This window comes from Notothenia rossii, assembly GCF_949606895.1.
Source record: "Notothenia rossii genome assembly, chromosome: 1".
In the NCBI taxonomy this organism is placed as follows: domain Eukaryota; kingdom Metazoa; phylum Chordata; class Actinopteri; order Perciformes; family Nototheniidae; genus Notothenia; species Notothenia rossii.
This window is the reverse complement of record NC_136912.1, coordinates 26,575,084-26,592,346: the sequence shown is the minus strand read 5'-3', so window position 1 is coordinate 26,592,346 and position 17,263 is coordinate 26,575,084. Positions and strand designations below refer to the sequence as shown.

At 42.0% G+C, this 17,263-nt stretch overlaps 1 protein-coding gene across 1 annotated transcript; it reads right to left on the bottom strand.

Moving 5' to 3' along the window:
- Nucleotides 1-74: 74 nt before the first annotated feature.
- On the bottom strand, nt 75-16,713 carry LOC307013972 (phospholipid-transporting ATPase ABCA1-like). Its single transcript, XM_079641626.1, is given in 42 exon segments — nt 75-2,616; nt 2,819-3,062; nt 3,176-3,268; nt 3,379-3,482; nt 3,616-3,750; nt 3,939-4,080; nt 4,310-4,416; nt 4,579-4,762; nt 4,897-5,026; nt 5,138-5,261; nt 5,376-5,520; nt 5,630-5,745; nt 5,852-6,029; nt 6,152-6,321; nt 6,821-6,895; nt 7,161-7,266; nt 7,373-7,405; nt 7,495-7,589; nt 7,705-7,894; nt 8,007-8,105; nt 8,576-8,700; nt 8,852-9,000; nt 9,197-9,334; nt 9,430-9,481; nt 9,591-9,793; nt 9,909-9,981; nt 10,100-10,329; nt 10,439-10,576; nt 10,700-10,839; nt 10,929-11,060; nt 11,154-11,325; nt 11,515-11,628; nt 11,747-11,951; nt 12,059-12,145; nt 12,148-12,285; nt 12,464-12,686; nt 12,779-12,955; nt 13,054-13,262; nt 14,597-14,791; nt 15,898-16,014; nt 16,098-16,237; nt 16,353-16,713. Coding segments are annotated over 42 exon segments (6,117 nt in total). The 5' UTR covers nt 16,699-16,713; the 3' UTR covers nt 75-2,472.
- Nucleotides 16,714-17,263: the final 550 nt, after the last annotated feature.

The window sequence follows — 17,263 nt, the reverse complement described above, 5'->3', positions numbered from 1 at the left end:
ACAAACTTCCATGACAACAAGCTTTTTGTGGGAGCGCACACAGATCAGACAAACAAAATGCAAAACAATCAGGATTTTTTTCAAAATGTATGAATTTTTTATTTCACAATGTAAAGAGTAACTATACACAATGTGTAACAGACTCAAACAGCTGTTTAATACTTAAAAATGTAAACAAATAATAATATTGAGCACGAGAAGAGAAAAATCACCACTGTAGTTTTGTCTTGCTTGTCTCTACTCTGCGTTTCGCTGTTCCACTTATCTTCTCATTAACATATAAGCCTTCGTTCTCGATTTCAAGTTTCAAACTAAATGTTCCGAATGCAGTGGTGTAGCATCGTTGCGTCTGGATTATACCTGTGTTCCAGTTCAGAGATTTGTTTTAAAATGCCTAATTTAACATCTTTAACAAAACAGGCTATGAAGTCTATAAAGTGCTCAAATTTCGATGAGGATTTTGGTACGTTCCAATATTTGTATATGACACAGATGACCCGTAATGACAATCTGTCATTAATGGAAACCCTGGACACGATTTTTTGGACTATAAAGCATTACAAGCACAACTCTAACTCACATGGTCCCTGTTTATGTGTAGCCTGGCTTCTTTAATGTAGCATTGGAAACAACATTTGTTTGAAGTAGCTCAACCTCAAGCCTGAACATTTTAGTTTTTGACAGTACAGTAAGTGTGGCAGCTTATTAATGAGGACAGACAGGAAGTTTAGAATTTGGCAACATGACGAATAGATAGAAAAACGGATAGAGTTGTACGATGGAGCACGCATTGGACATAATATGTGCTGTCTGTATCGAGCTGCTGACAATGGATAGAGAACTTAAATCAAAGCACAACTTAAACTTTACAAAATAGTCGCATCCTCCATGTTATGCTGGTTGATCAAAGATATATATTCAGCTCCATTTGGCACAGATACTGTTTGTTCACTCCACTGGTAACATTTTTTTCTGACTTGACATCACGAAGTTGCTACTGTACATAATATCCACATCGGTGCTGGCTCATGTCTGAAATGTATCACATTTTGATACAGACTTTTCTATTTCTCTTTTACAACAGATTTTTGGATTTAGACTCTATATGTGCCAGTAATCTCACAACAATGAAGCACAATTCAGTTGTTACCCGTCCATTTACAAGCTGATCCCACAACATGCTCCGGCACACACACAGAAGTGCTGATAGTCTAGTGTGTGGCCAAGTGGAAAGCATGCAGTATAATATTTCCAAGGAACTTTCCATAACCAGTTCACATTTCCTTTCAACTTTCTCTTGAAGTCACAACTGCAAGTTTGTGATGTTCATCTTGCATCGACACTGTTTAGCATTCAGTTCTTTCGAAGAGAGCAGGGCGAGTAAAAACAAGCCAGTGTAGCAGACTGCACATCTTGTACAGACATCAAGCAACCACAATATATTTTTGTTTTTGTTTTTGAACAGTCAAGCATCATTCATCATCTTCACAAAAAGCCCCTTTTTTGTGTTTCGATGCCTGTTGGTATCGGTCTTATACATTCCTGGGCAGCCTACATACATTGTTGTTGTTGTTGTTGTTGTTGTTTTAATGGAGTGCTCAGATTTCTCTCTCCACCATGGTACAGTATAGGCACTGTTCTGGACAATGTCAAGGACACAAATTAAAACAAATTAAAAAGAGAACTTGGTTATCAATCTTAATTATTATCTAAGAAAGGTTACATTTGTCTATTAGAATTAAATTATTTTCAATAACAGAATTAGCAACAATGTATATGATTGAAAGTAATTGGATTGTGATTTTCTTTTACCATAGTTATCAAGATAAAAACAACTGCACTTGGTCATAAAGAGAGACGAGAGACCTTTGACCCTGAATATAAAAATAGTCATTCCGTCTTTTTAGCCGTTGGCAGTGAATGATCTGAACATTTTTTTTGTTGTTTTTTGTTTAACGCTGTCGTGTATTCACGATAGAGAGCAGCACATACACAGTCCCACGGACTACTGCTAACTACTTTTAGGAACGGAGATAAAAAACCTAGAGATATTTCCTTCCTTCATCCCACATGCCGTGTCCACTGAGGGACCAGCGTGGCTCCAAGCCTTCAGTCCTGCGCAGCATTCAAATCCTGCTGTCGCTTCAAGTGTTTCTTTCTTTCTGTCCATCTAGTGAAGGAGAAGCACCGGTCTCCGACCCTCACAGGAATATCTTCTTAAATATATTCATATATATTTCTTGCATTGATTTGCATTGATTCAGTGTCACAATACCTGCAGTCTCTGCCTTTGTTAAGAGGCTGTGCGCCGAAGTGCAGGTCCACTGAGAAATGATAACAATTAAAAAAGACTAAAAAATAGAAATAAAAAATGAACAAAGTTCTCCTCCCCCCTGCAGGTTAGTGGTCAATGTTTGCTGGGAGGGGGGAGGGTGGGGAAAGCGTAGCAACTCCCCCTGATTGTATGTGGAATCAGACGCAGCTCTCCTTGGTCGTGTTGTCCTTTAGGAAAGTGTTCAGCTGTGAAATGTCCACTACCACAGCGTCCCGTTTGTGTAGAAGGCCGTCTTTCAAATGGTCCTCATCACTTTGGTCCTTGGCGAAATTTACAAACACCTGCAGGAAGGAGAGAAGAGGGAGGAGAAATTAGACTCAGCCTAAACTAAAGTCCCCATCCAGTGTCGTATTGTCATACTGATATTCTGTACAAACTGTGAAGTCCACTGAGACAAATGTAACATTTGTGATATTGGGCTATATAAATAAACATTGATTGATTGATTGACAGTTGTAGACAGAGCATTGGGTGAAGTCTTACTTGGTCTAAAGTTGTCTGTGAGACGGAGTAGTCCTCTATGCTCAGGGTGTCCTTGTTCTGAGAGAGCAGGGAGAAGATGCGGGCGAGCGAGGTGAGGGAGGTGGGCAGCTGGTACTGCAGCATGTTTCTGTGTTTCTCCTTCAGATTGCTGCCTGGGAGCTCCCGCTCGATGAACTCCATCACCGGCCGGAGGTCCGGGTCTGGGCCCGCCACCCGCAGGATGATGGTGTAGCCATCCCCAAACCTGATGAGAACACAACAAAACACATTTAAATCAACTGAACTGTTTAGTGCTAATCTTAAAAATCTGGTATTATATTGTTAGATATGTGTTAGTCTGGCATCATGTGTTCCTACCTGTTTTTGAGATGCTGCACACTGCCCAGACAGCGGAACCTGCCGTTGACCATGATGGCCATTCTGGTGCAAAGCGCTTCACACTCCTCCATGCTGCAAAGAAACACACCAGGATGAGTTTTGTCATGTTGAGGTAAACTCACAACAACAGTATAAAGTTCACACATTTGAGAATATGTCAAATTCAGATGCTATAATCTAACCTATGAGAGGTCAGGACTACAGATCGTCCCTCCTTGACGATGTTCAGGATGGCATTCCACAGAGCGCGCCGTGCTTTAGGATCCATGCCTGTCGTTGGTTCATCCTGTGAAAAGAAAGAAACAGATGATCAGATGCTGCTGCTGTTGAACACACACTGGCTTCAGTAACTTTGGATCACACTACTTCACTGCAAATTCATTCAGAAGTATTTGGTTTAAGAATGAACATTTACTCACCAAAAAGACTACAGGCGGTCCTCCTATGAGAGCGATGGCAGTAGACAGTTTCCTCATGTTGCCTCCACTGTAGCTGCCTGCCGACTTGTCCACATATTTGACCAAACCCAGTTTACGGATGCCCCACTCTGCCACCTAGTGGACATAATGAAGATGTCATGAGTGTCCACCATTTTCTTTTTCTTTTGTACATACACAATGATGTATTATACCATTTGATTTGAAATAGATTTGAAAGTGTGATATAATTGATCAACTAATACAATATTTCATAATAAATGGAGCGGGTCCATGTGTGTTAATGACATTAGTTAGTGACTGACCTCGCAGACTTCCTTCTCGGGCACTCCCCTCAGGATGGCGTAAAACTCGAGGTGTTCTCTGCCGGTCAGCAGGTCGTTGATGGCATCAAACTGAGGACAGTAGCCCATGTTCTGATGCACCTCGTCTATCTCTGAAGTCACACTGGACGGAGATGAGCACATAAAGAAGAGCGTTATTACGTTTCATACAAAGCATAACAAAATGTTGCCTTGTTTGGACGTTTTCCGGAAAATAAAAGAAAGCCATAATATTCCAATTGCAAATCAAAATTAGACAAGAAAAATATGACTGTACTTTTATCCAATCAGGCTTATATACATTATAATGCAAAGGATTGGATGGGCATATTTTGAGGTTAGATGTGTCTCACCTCTTGCCAGCCAGGTAGGCCTCTCCTCCGGTGACTGTGGAGTCTCCTGTCAGCATTTTAAAGATGCTGGTTTTCCCTGCCCCATTCACTCCTAGCAATCCAAAACACTGCAGGAAAAAAGGGAAAACTAATGTTTATTATCACAGGAATATAGAGATTTGGGAACCATGTTTACCACATAAACATTTGAACAAAACGTAAGGTTTTCCTGGTGGCCCTGTGTTAACATCAAGTGTGTATCAGGTGCATGCTGTCTGCCTGTGTCATACCTCTCCGGGGGGGATGCCAACACACAGCCGATCCACTGCCGGCTTCTGTTTCCTCTTGTAGATCTTGGTGAGCTCTTTGATCTCCAGGATGTCTGAATGTCCTCCTCCGTTCAGGATCCTCTGCCGCTCTCTGGCCACGTCCTCGTCTTCCTCTCCAATAGGCTTCAGATGACTGGTGGAAGACCTGCAGCACAGGAGGCAGGAAGACAAGAGGTCACAATCAGGACAGAGATATTTTAAATCCAAGTTGTTATAGAGAAACAAAAAGTGTGGTATGGACACTTTGTGAGGGTCACACGTGTTAAAGTTTTCACCCACCTGGCCTTGAAGAAGAAGTGGTACTGAATGAGGACGGTGATGGTGAAGAAGATCACTCCCTGTATAGCCATTGCAAACAAGTTCTTGCCCACCATGTCCCAGGCCAGAGGGGAGCGGAACCGGTTTTCACCTACAGAGACACAACCACAATCCATTAAAACATGTTTAAACAATGTGTATACTTATTTCCCTTGTCAGGATTACAAAAAGGATTTAATAAAAAAAAGTTGGCAGTAATTACCAAATCTCTCCAAAGCGTCGGCCATTGCCTGATTCTTCACCATGTCGATCAGTCCTCTGCCCAGACAGAAGTGAGGGAAGATGAGGAACACGTTCTTCAGGATGTCGTTGATGCCACCGATTTCCTTCAATAGGAAGTGAATATTAGAAGTTAGCATTGATTTTGATAGTCATTCAAAACCCTCTTTTTTTCTACACAATCGTTCACTTCTTTAACTCTCTGAATCAAAATGGCTTACATTGCTTCCAAACAGCTCCAGTACAAATGTTGAGACGCTGCCATTGATTCCTATCAGTATGTTCACGCTGGTCAGAACCACGTAGGCCGTGCTGGGGATCTTAAAGAAGAACGAGGCCGGGTACATCAGAGGGGTGATCGACCATCTGGAAAAGAGATACACAGATCAGGTTAGAGGGGAGAAAAGGATACACACATTGAGAAAATAAGGAAAGGAGAAGCTAAAAGATGTATTTATTTTTAGAGTCAATGTACCCGTAGAGCAGCAGCAGCAGCGCCAGCACGGGCAGATTGGTGGAGGAGACGTAGGAGTCTTGTTGGAAACACATGAAGATAATGATGACCAGTGTGGCTGGGACGACGTAGTTACACTGCAAAAGAGAGAGAAACATATGCTTTAGTAAGTTCTATCACTCTTTCCTCATTGTATTTCATCCAGATTGAGCTAATGAATCCAAGGGGTTTGAGATGTCTTACCATATCCCAGACAAAGTTGGCCAGCCAGTAAAGTAGAGGCTGCACTCCGCTGATGAACTGCATGTGCTTGGCTTTGTTTACTCTCTCTTGGATGAGGAAGACCACAAAACTGGCAGGGACAAAGGACATGGCGAAGATCACGCAGATGGAAACCAGCACGTCCACTGATGTCGTCATCCTGAGGGAGGGAGGACACAGAGACAGAAGACGTGGGAATTACAAGTGATGTCTTAGAAAGGGTCAAAGAGATGTTGATTCTCAAATGTACTCTAGTATAAACAGTTAAACAGTCATACTCACAATGCAACCTGGGACAGCTGCTCCTTGGTGAGGTTGAGCGGGTGATTGGAGGCAGTGATGCCAAACTTAGTGGGGTCTTTGTCGGATGGCAGATTGGCCCGCAGGATGCCATTGTTCATCACATTGAGGAAAGAACCGATGCTGTGCCAACCCTTGTTGTTGAACCAGATCTGGACATAGAGAGGCATGTTAGTGTCTGTTAGCTCAGAGTCAATAGAGAGCAGTCTGTGAGTACATTTGAAACTTGGTGATCAGATGAGTGCCACAAATCTGCATTGGAGTAAAAATGACGGTATGTCTTGGTGACCTCAAATCTGTTTCCTTATATAGCCATCGGTTTTTTCTGTCCAAAATACTTGATCAATGAAGAAAAATATATTATGCATAATTCATACATAGGGGAAAAAAGAACAAGAAATGTATTGAATGTGTGGAGGTGAGGCTTTAGGTCTTTTATTCTGCCACAAAGCAGGAACCAATTATAGAGTAATCAATTCACACAAAATGAATAGAGTGAAAGAAGCCCATTGTGTCTACTTTGGATAATGTGGTGAGGGAGGCTTGAAGGTAACCGGCAGGGCCACGTGTTGGTGTATAACCACTGTGTGTGTGTGTGTGTGTGTGTGTGTGTGTGTGTGTGTGTGTGTGTGTGTGTGTGTGTTTGCTAACCTTGACGTTGTTCTTGGTGTCCAACCCTTGCATAAAATTGGAGAGACTGTGAAAGAAACGATCCGCTGCAGTTCCCTGGAGGGTGGGAGAGGGAGGAAGTCTTCTTTAGCACATGGGTAAACAGACAATGTTTAAACCTGCTAAATATATAATAGACTATACCATCTAGCTACACTACAGCCATTATTATAAAAACATACAAATTAAATGAGTCAATCTCCTCAGCAGTTAGCCTTAACTTGACTAACTAAAACAAGCTCAGTACAGTTGCCCTCATTAGTGTCTACTTTGGCATGAGCTTAGTGCAGTTTATAAATAATCACAGAATCAAATCTCTTACTCTCTCCAGGCGGAAACGTCTCTTCAGCTGAGCGATTGCTTCATCAACCTGATCTGCATGGGATGAAAGCTGAGAACCCCTGGCGCCCAGCGAGAACCCACCGTATCTGTGAAGAGCACACATAATGTTAATATCAGCGAAGAGCAGAGAGACATTCAGTTTGATATTATCGACAAATTAGCTCAAAATGGGTCATGTCTATGATCATTTACCTGAACTCGTTGACCCAAATCTTGTTCCTTAGGCTGAAAAAGAAACAAAAGAAAAGACTAAGTTCAATGAAACATAATACAACAGGACAAGAACCAATTAAGACATGTAAGATGAGTGTTACCTCTTGCCAATGATCTGAGCGTAGGTTTTAACCAGATAGTCTGAGATGTTCCTGCCAGTCAAGTTCTGAAGAGTGTCCGTCTCACTGATCTTCATCTGGATACACAAACAGACAAAATATGTATGAACATTTGTGTAACTGGTCTTAATTTGTAATTTTACATTGGTTTACACTTCAGTTTGGACTTTCTAATGATGTGATGTCACCAACCTCTGGTGGTGGAAGCCCCCCGGCCCCAGCGGGACACTCTGGGAGCATCCTCTTGCGTCCTTCACAGCTGCACTCACACATGGGGGAGGGATTCTCCATAGACCAGTTGCCATTGTCGAACATTTCCTTCACACTTTGAGAGACCAGAGGGGCCGACCACTCGTCCCCAACTTCAGTGCAGTGACTGTCCCTGGAGCAAAGAGAGACAATTCTTAATAAAGGCTACCATAGTTGTGTTTGTTCTGTAGATGTATGGTTTGTTATTTTCTTTAATGAGTGATTACATTCTTCTAAAAACTCACGGTGAGGGTTGTCCATCCATGCAACGTGTCCCAAATCCTGGCTGTTCTGTGAGACCGCTGTGTAGTTTGTTGATGTGAGGATCGTCAGGTATGTCATTACTGCAAAAACATACAACACATTGCCTTTAACATCACAAAGCATTTATTAACTACCTTGAAATGGAAATACATTGAACAATTATGTTGAACAAGATTGCAGTCAATAATAGATTGACATTTAAAATAGCTTTATCATCAATTAATCACACCACCACTCTTAAAACTTGTTTCTAAAGTACTTTCTAGAGTACTAAAATAAATACTGAACGCAGTGCAGTTTTCAGCACTTATTCGTTGCCTAGCTTGTGGATTTAAAATACATAAGTTATCTAACATGCAACCCGTTGTGAACCGAGGTAACCTCTTACATATTTAACGAGTGGTGCACTTTGTAGATGGAAATACCACAGACATTTTTTATAGAAAATGTGCTTTGAAAGAGAATGATTCGTTTGAGGTGAATTTAAGATTAAAAAGTGATTTTAAAGGATGAAGAACATTTTCTTCAGACATAAAGAATGTTATCCCACCTGATGAAGGTAAACTGTTCTCCATACATGCTGGAATCCAGAGACAGACTTGGGTACTTTCCAAACGGAGGGACAATCAGACTGAATATCAGGGCGATACACACAAACACGGCCGGGAGAACAATCTGAAAAATAACATCATGACAATTTATCACAACTTGCACACATGAATACTAACTAACTTCAGAACTATTGCCGAATTTGAACAGGGTGTATATTTTCTGCAGGAGAACTATTTTTGAAAACAGTAAACTATTTTAAAAAGCATTAGCGTACCTGAGCAAAGAAGCCTTTCCTGGAGCGCCGAGCGTAGAGGAATCGTTTCCAGAGGAGAGCAACAAACTGCTGTCTCTTCAGACTCCAGCCTTTAACCTGGTATGAGCCTTTTCCATCTGACCCACTGAGCCAGTCAGTCTCCCGGGATTCTGGACAGAGAAGACACGATACATATAACCAACTTGTCTTGTGACCTGATTTTGTAATATTTCAAATAAGTCAGTAACCACAGAATATTTAAGATTGCAATTTTACTGGCACAAAGCAATTGATCTGAATGTTTTGCAACACAAATTCAAAAACATGTACATTTTTTTTTTCTGTTAACAATAAGATTGTTGCTACCATTGAATTGAACCCTGGGTAGTGAAGGCCTACCTTCAGAGTCATTGAAATCAAAGTCGTCTTCAGTGAAGGGCTTCAGGCAGCTCTGGTGGTCTCCGAATGCATGATGGCGTCGAGTCCTGGTTGGAACGACTCCATCTGAAATCACATGAGGGTCAACATGTTAATATAACAATATGGAGATATTAGGAGTGTGCATGCTGTAAATCTTGCAAATGCAACACAAATCTTACCTGAAAGCTCAACAGCATCCACTCCACTGTCCTCAGCAACTTTCAAGAAAATCTGCATAGTGGAAATACACACAATTAGAACATCAGAAGAACAGAGAAATTCCATCCAGACAAAGTATACAACTGCTCTAAGTTTAATTCAGCTCTTCACTGCTTCTCACCTCTTCCAGGGTGGTATCAGATATTCCATAGCTGGATATTCCCAGGTCGGTGAGTCTGTCATCCAGCTCGTGGAAAAGCTCGACAAAGGCTCCGTCTTTAGCAGATTCGTAGGGCAAGACGTAGGTGATTTCGTGGCCAAGGTCCTCAACCAGGCGAGCTTCTTTGACATGTTTGAATATCAGATTGGAGATAAGCGACACATCTGTAGGGAAGAAATCAGCAGAAAAGAGTGAGATGTTTGTGAGGGGAAATTATAAAAATGAACATACTATATGCCTTATTTTGCAGAAATAAACCGCTATTTTGTCAGTTCTTACCAATAGTGGTGGTTTCACTCTCCGGTTCGCTGCCCAGACCAGCATCTGAACTGCTTTCTGATACGCTGTCCTCCTTAACCAAAGACAAAAAGGTCTAAGTAAATTGTACTTAAACAATGGAAATGAGACAGCTTCTTTTGTATCTTTTTAAAAAAAAAAAAACACAGGTTCTCCCAAGCAATCTTTCTTACCTTCTCGGCCTTCTTGATGTAGGACACGGTGCTGGCAGAGTTCCTGCAGGACTGAAGCGTCAGGTCGTAGTCTCTCTTGACCAGGGTCAGGTAGTAGCCCGTGCCCAGCTGGGTCTTCAGGAAGAGGGAGGAGCCTACGCAGCACAGCTTGCCGTGGGAGATGATGGCGATGCGGTCACCCAGGATGTCAGCTTCGTCCATGTGATGGGTGGAGAGGATGATGGTGCGGCCTGAGGGAGGAACACAGTGGAAAATGTAGTTTGCAAAACAGTAGTCCTTTTAGAAGTTGTTGGAAAGAATGACTGTTACTGAGTAAGCAGCAAATTCAGATTAGTTTACCTTGTCTGTATTTGAGCAGCAGGTCCCAGATACCCCTGCGTGCGTAGGGATCGACTCCAGCAGTAGGTTCATCTAGGATCACCACTTTTGAACCCCCAACAAAAGCCAGGGCCACTGAAAGCTTCCTCTGCATCCCTCCTGCAAAAACAACACGATGAAAAAGTCAGAATGACATCTTTAAAAAGGACTATTTCATGTAAAACCTTTCTTATATGACTTGTGAGATGACTAAAAGAAAAATAAATGAGTGATGAAACTGACCAGACAGGGTGTGGGTGCGAGCGTTTCGTTTGTGAGGCAGTCCGACATCGTTCACAATCTGTTCCACCTCTGCCTTCACCTTTTCCTCCGACAGCCCCTTCAGACGGGCGTAGAACCAGATGTGTTCCTCGACTGTCAGCCTGAATAACAAAACAGCAAGAAATCGCACAATTAGCACAAAAAAAGCAACTTTACTATGCAAAGACTTCTTGATGCTGTGTATACGTACATGCTGAAAAGTACGTTGTGCTGCGGACAGACGCCCAGATTCTGCCTGATGGTGCTGAGTTCGCTGCGGATGTCCTTCCCGTGGATATAGGCGGTGCCAGATGTGGGTGGAAACAACCCTGTGAGGATTGACCTATCGGAAAACAGGTAGGAACATAACAGTCAATTACCATCATTTGCTTAGAGTAATATAATCGTACAGCGGATAATCTGTGTATTATCTTACATAATGGTGGTCTTGCCAGCTCCATTGTGTCCGAGGAAGGAGGTAATCTGTCCCTTATAGAACCTCAGGGACAGCCCGTCTACAGCCAGTTTGTTTCCATGGCTGTACACCTTCACCAGATTCTCGATGTAAACACCTGGCTCGATGTGGCTTGGTTCCTCCTCAATACAAACTGGATACAAATAAAGAAAAGGACAACGGTATATTAGCCATGAGGTGAGCTTATGTTTGAAAATACACATTAAAGAAGGGATCATGTATCTGTTCTTTAAACTTAAGGCAATATTTCACCAGTGGTTTTATATCTGGAAATTAATCCTTAAACAGAAATGCAATTAATTGTAAGGATAATGATTTGTACCTTCAGCGTTGCCCTTCTTTGACAGAGGGGTGGAGATGTTGGGGTTTTCTTTCTCTCCACACCAGTATGACTTAGTGAAAGGGAAATACCACGGCCTGGGGATCCCATACTGACCTGGAAGAGAATGAAATGGTTAGTTATTTAGTGCAGTCCACCGAAAGAACCCTAATTATTTAACTGTGCATTGTTGATTTAACAAATACCAAAGTTGTAAACCATATCCATGACTCACCAGGGAACACAGCTTCAAAGTACCAGGTCATTATTCCGTAGAGCACAGCGTCAAACAGCATGAGGGAGATGGAGGTGGTCAGGTTGTAGCTGTCGTCCTCCAGGGGGCTGGCCAGCAGGTTGGACCACTGGATGCCCACCCCTTGCTCCTCAAACAGGGCGAAGTACTCACAGCCAAAACCGAACGCCACAGGAGAGAGCAGACTCTGTGAGAACAACAGAGGAGCCAGAGTTTAGATGAGAGGAAAATGCAACACTCAACACAAAATACTTCCTGTAATAAAGTACAAATTTATAATATTCTTCCACACACCACAATGAGTTTGGCTCCAAAGCCCACGTAGTCCTGCCAGGCGACACACAGCACGTAGGGCAGGTAGAGGGTGAAGTAGATGATGCGATGCCACCGCAGGCGGCTGCCAGGTTGGCACGAGAGAAGAGAGTGCTGATGAGGAAACACTGCATGATGGTAACAATGCCGAAGGATGCCAGGAAAATAAACACTACGCCTGGGTCACTGTAAGGCAGCAGGTTGCCCATCTGAAAGAAATTGAAAAATAAAGGTTTATAAAGTTTCCACCTTACATCAGCTTGTTTTCAACATGTTCAGATATTGGAAATAGGGATCAAGGGAAACAGAGTGAATATCATCTAAATGTTAAACATCAGCCATGATCAGTGCTGACATGTATCTGTGAGTGTCTGGGATAAGACTTACCTTCAATAACACCACCAACAAGCCGGCGCTGATCAGAAGTGGGATCAAACTGCTGATGAACCAGCTCAGCCACAGGGTTCCGTTATTCAGTCCCATGATCCTCATGGTCTCTTTGAGGCGGGCCTCCTTCTCGTATACGACGCCCTTGATGATGATGGCCACAGAGTACATCCATGCCAGGGTCATGAAGAGAGGCATGGACCGACTCATCACCCTCAGGAACCTGAAAAAGAGGGACAATGGGTCACACATGTTTTTGATACTTATACAGTGAAAATTGCAATGAGTGTCTTGCTTTGCACTGTGGTCCCTTACATGTCATCAACAAAGCAGGGGTAGGGCATCTGCTGGATGTAGATTCCTGTCTTCTCTTTTGTGCCAGTGATGGCTCGGATGATTCCCTGCTCGATGACGTCCTGCAGGTAAGAAAATCCGCCCCAGATGTAACGAAGGTCCTCGAAGGGGTCTGCCCTGGGACCGGGGTCCCAATAACTGCAAATCAAGATTACAGTCAGTCACTTCCTAAAAACAAGTGGAGAAGAATTTGCAATGGCTCTTCAATAGAATAACATTCAGAAGCAGCTTCTTACTTATCCTTGATCTTGTTGGTCCTCTCCACATTATCGATGTCCATGCGGATCTTGTAGTTGACGTTGGGAGGCAGTTCAGTGCTGTTGCTAAGGGCGATATCAGGAAACACGATTCCAGCCCAGAACTTCTGGTTCTGCAGAAGACCCATGGACTTGTTGACCAGTCGCTCCTCATTGGCTACTGGCTCCAACTTGTCCAGGTTCACACACTGAAAGGAACAGAGAGGGCACATTTTACTCTGAGAAGCATTTCCAGAAGCTGTATGAAGACTTTAAATGGCGTTTGGAGGGATGGACAAAGAAAACAAAACATGTAATGACATTGTTTTTCAGAGGGACAGAAAAAGAACAATCTCAAGCTTTATCTAATCAAAAGCTGAATGTCAGTGATATAGGTCGTATGCCGATATACTATCTTATTTTTAATTGAAATTCCTGTTCACACATTCCCATGCTTTCCTCAGAGTTTGTTCAGAGGCTGAAAAAGACTATGAACTCAATGCCCTATTACACACACTCATGTGCCTGAACGCTGAGTAACCACCCCAGAGTTGTTGAGCTGATTTTATGAGACCTCCTGCAGATAAACCTCTCGCATGCTTACATAAGCTGACTTACACTTCCTCGCAACATACTGTGAGAGGCCAACGAGTTCAGAAGGCATGATGGAAATACAGCACAGGCACTCCTAATGCTGAAGGCATGACAGCCTTTTATTTTATTTATTTATTTTACTTTGTGAGGAATTTGAGTTTACACACACGATATGACCTCCTTAAAGGGTGAGACACTCAGTAGGTCAGTTGAGTTGTTTGTAGATATTTTTACAGTCTAAGAAATGTCATTATTATTCAATTCTGTGTTCTAAGTGGTTGCCATTAAGTTATGGTTTAACATTTGCTCATTTGATATTATTATTAATGTATATAATCTAATTTTATAAAATGTATTCAATATACATTTAAGAATGGTCAAATTCCCTGACACAGATAAGCAAGACAACTCAACAGAGCACTGATATTGATTAACATTTGGCAGGAGTTGAAGGTAGTTGTTTATCGCTAAGGCTCGGCTCTGACAGACTCAGCAGAGCAATGATTACAGGAAGTGGAAGTGGAAAGAACATTTGATTTCAAGGCTTTTAATAGTCCTGCCTGGAGCTTAATGCCTTTTAAAGTGCATTTCAAAAAATTGAAGATACTGGAAAAGATTATTTAGTGTGACGACCTATTTGGACAATTAGCATATAACCTATTTTTCCCCTTTAGGTTTTCTTTGCAGCTTGACCTAAATGGAAGAAACTCGATAACAGCTGTTTACAGACAAACCTTGAAACACGTACAATTATGGATTTATTGGCCATGCCCCTAAACCCCCTTAAGGATTAAGCTATGTCGGAATATTATTTCGCACGTCTGCATTTAAAATGTTATGCATACTCTTCTTTGTATTCTTGCCCTTAAAGCCAAAACTCATACGGAACTTTATGCACTGAATATATTTCCTGGAAAAACAGATATGGTATGATGCATCCTGAACTAACCTCCATGAAGCGTGAGATGGTCAGAATGGCCTGGTCGGTTTCGTTGAAGACGTTTCTCCAAGTGTAGGTGGATCCTGCAGGTCTTTTGTCTTCTGAGACTTTCGACAGGAAGGCGGACAAATCTGACACACGCCACTCAGTCCCACTGAGCTGGTTGTTAAGGAATGAGGCACTGGCGCTATTCTGGAGCAGCGTCTGCAAAAAGGAAGGTTATTATGGTTTATTATAGAGAGTTTAATGTCAAGAGACCTGTTATAAGTATATATTACAAATGTTAAAGCAGATACAGATAAACATTTACAGATGGCTCAAAGTCTTCCTGTCTGTTTGTGTGGCTTGTGACCTATTTCACTGTCTTAAATCTCCTGAAACCCTGTTCAAGGCTTTCTCATGTTTATTATGTCTATCTGAAACCCGTTTTCCTTTTCCCACGAGATTTAAAACGATGTCATGACACAAACAGGCTGAGAATCACCAGAGAGAACCATCTTATCAGATCCAATACAAAACTGTATCAAGCCCTATTTCCAAACTTTTCTATTTCCATGTTTTCAAAATAAATGAAATGGTTCAACTGAGGACTCATTTTACACGGTAAATGGTCTCCGGAACATTCTTCATTGTAAAGTTATTTCACAGTATCACCTTTGGCCACTAGGTGGAAGTGGTGCTTATATAATTACGTTGGCAAAAAAACTAAACACATTTGATGCCAGCAGGAGGGCCATGCATGAACTATAAACCATTAAAAAAATACTTAAATCTCAACAATATGACATTCAATGGCTCCTTCTGTTAGAGTGACTGTTATTCTATTCCCATTAATCTATTCTCTGTGCAAGAAATCTAACCCTTTGTACAATATTTCCCTTGTGATTTGATCAGAGAATCAACAAAAGGTTTAAATGAGGGCAAGAATTGTTCTGCTTTATGGCTTCACACTGCTGCCAGGATCGTATTTTAATACCACGCTGTCAATGCCTCTATGCTTTGTTGATCTTGCATGTACCCAAAAGACACCAGCGAGTATGAACAGTTCACTTTTCTTGGCCTTTGTCCTACTCTCCCACTTCCTCCTTATGAACCCACATAAGGAGTCATATGATTTTGTGACATTAAGGGTCAGATATTCTGTTAGTTTGGGTGGTGACATGTACAGAAACCTCAGAAGCTGCTAGCCCCTTTCTTTCCTTATTTGGGTCACAAAGACGCACAGTTTACCGTCTTTTAACCCGCTCATGTAAACAGGAAGACGCAGCTTTGATGTGAGTACGTGTGTGATGGCGGGGCATCTCACTTACCCTGACCATATCCATTTCCTCTCCATTTTCCATGAAATTCCACACTTTGGGCCTCATCTCCTCCCACATCCCTCCGAGGTCCCTCAGCAGGCCGAGTTCCTGGAAGGTCTTATTAACCTGGAACACACAGAGATACGTTCAGTCTCGTTCAATTCATTATTCTGATGGGGGCTTTTCAAAGATGAGAGGGCCTTTTGTACCTCGTGGATGATTCTCTGTGTGGCTGGAGTATCTGGGGTGTACAGGATCTTCCCCATGAGCAGAGGCTTCAGAGCTCTCCAGATCATCCTTGAAATGGGGCTGGACTCCAGGCTACGCATCATGTTGTTACAATAGGGAGCTGGAAAATAAAAACAGAGACAGTTTGAGTCTTGGTTTATCTCGTACGGTAAATTATTGGCAAGGAACCATATAAAAAAAGCATGACATTTGCGTTTCAGGTGGTTCAGATTTACTTGAAGTGTTGTCGTAAGATGAGGGGTGGTCACTGTCACTGTCGTTGCCATGGTTTCCGAACAGGGCCTTGTAGTTGTTGTCTTCATACCAGTTGAGAGACTTGATTTTGAGGCCGCCTCCCTCGGGGTGTCCGCAGACGATACGTGACACGGCCTGGTACATCTGGTTTGGAGATCCTGTGGCGTTCACAGTTAGATACAAGATCTCCTTACGCATGTCCTTCCAACTCTTCATACTGGCAAGCTGGACGGAGAGACACAAACAGAAATATAAGCATGACGATAAACATATCAATTCCAAACGTTGACAGGCTAGGCTAGGGGATACAAATACAAAGAGAGACATCTACCAGACACGTAAAGCTCAACTCAGATGAGAAAAAATCATACAATCTGACATTCTAATGGATGTGTGACAGAAAATGGCTTTTACTGTGATTTTAAGTACATACGATACGGTTCGATAATACTTTAATGGTCAGATCAAGTCTGAGATTCGACTTGCATCCCAGCAGCTCGATTTGCAAAATCAACATGGACAAATATCAAGACAGAATACATGAATAATGCTAGACTGAAGGGTTCCTTTTTTTTCTCCAAAAAGAACGCTGTGAAATATATATATATATATATATGCCGTTAAAAACTATGCAATATATACCTGACTGCCAAATCCTCAGAACTGTGTATGTGTATTTTGTAAAATGTGTAACTTTCTTAATTTTTTGTATCTTTGATATTTTGTATGCATGCAAGCTCTTTTCTGCATTAACAATGTACATTTCCCCTCTGAGGGACTAATAAAGGTATTCTGATTCTGAAATATAGAGATCCATGTCTTTGAAAAGATCACATGACATCAGCTTCAATCTGAACAAGGGCTCACTTCAATGTTCTTTTATTTGTTGAAT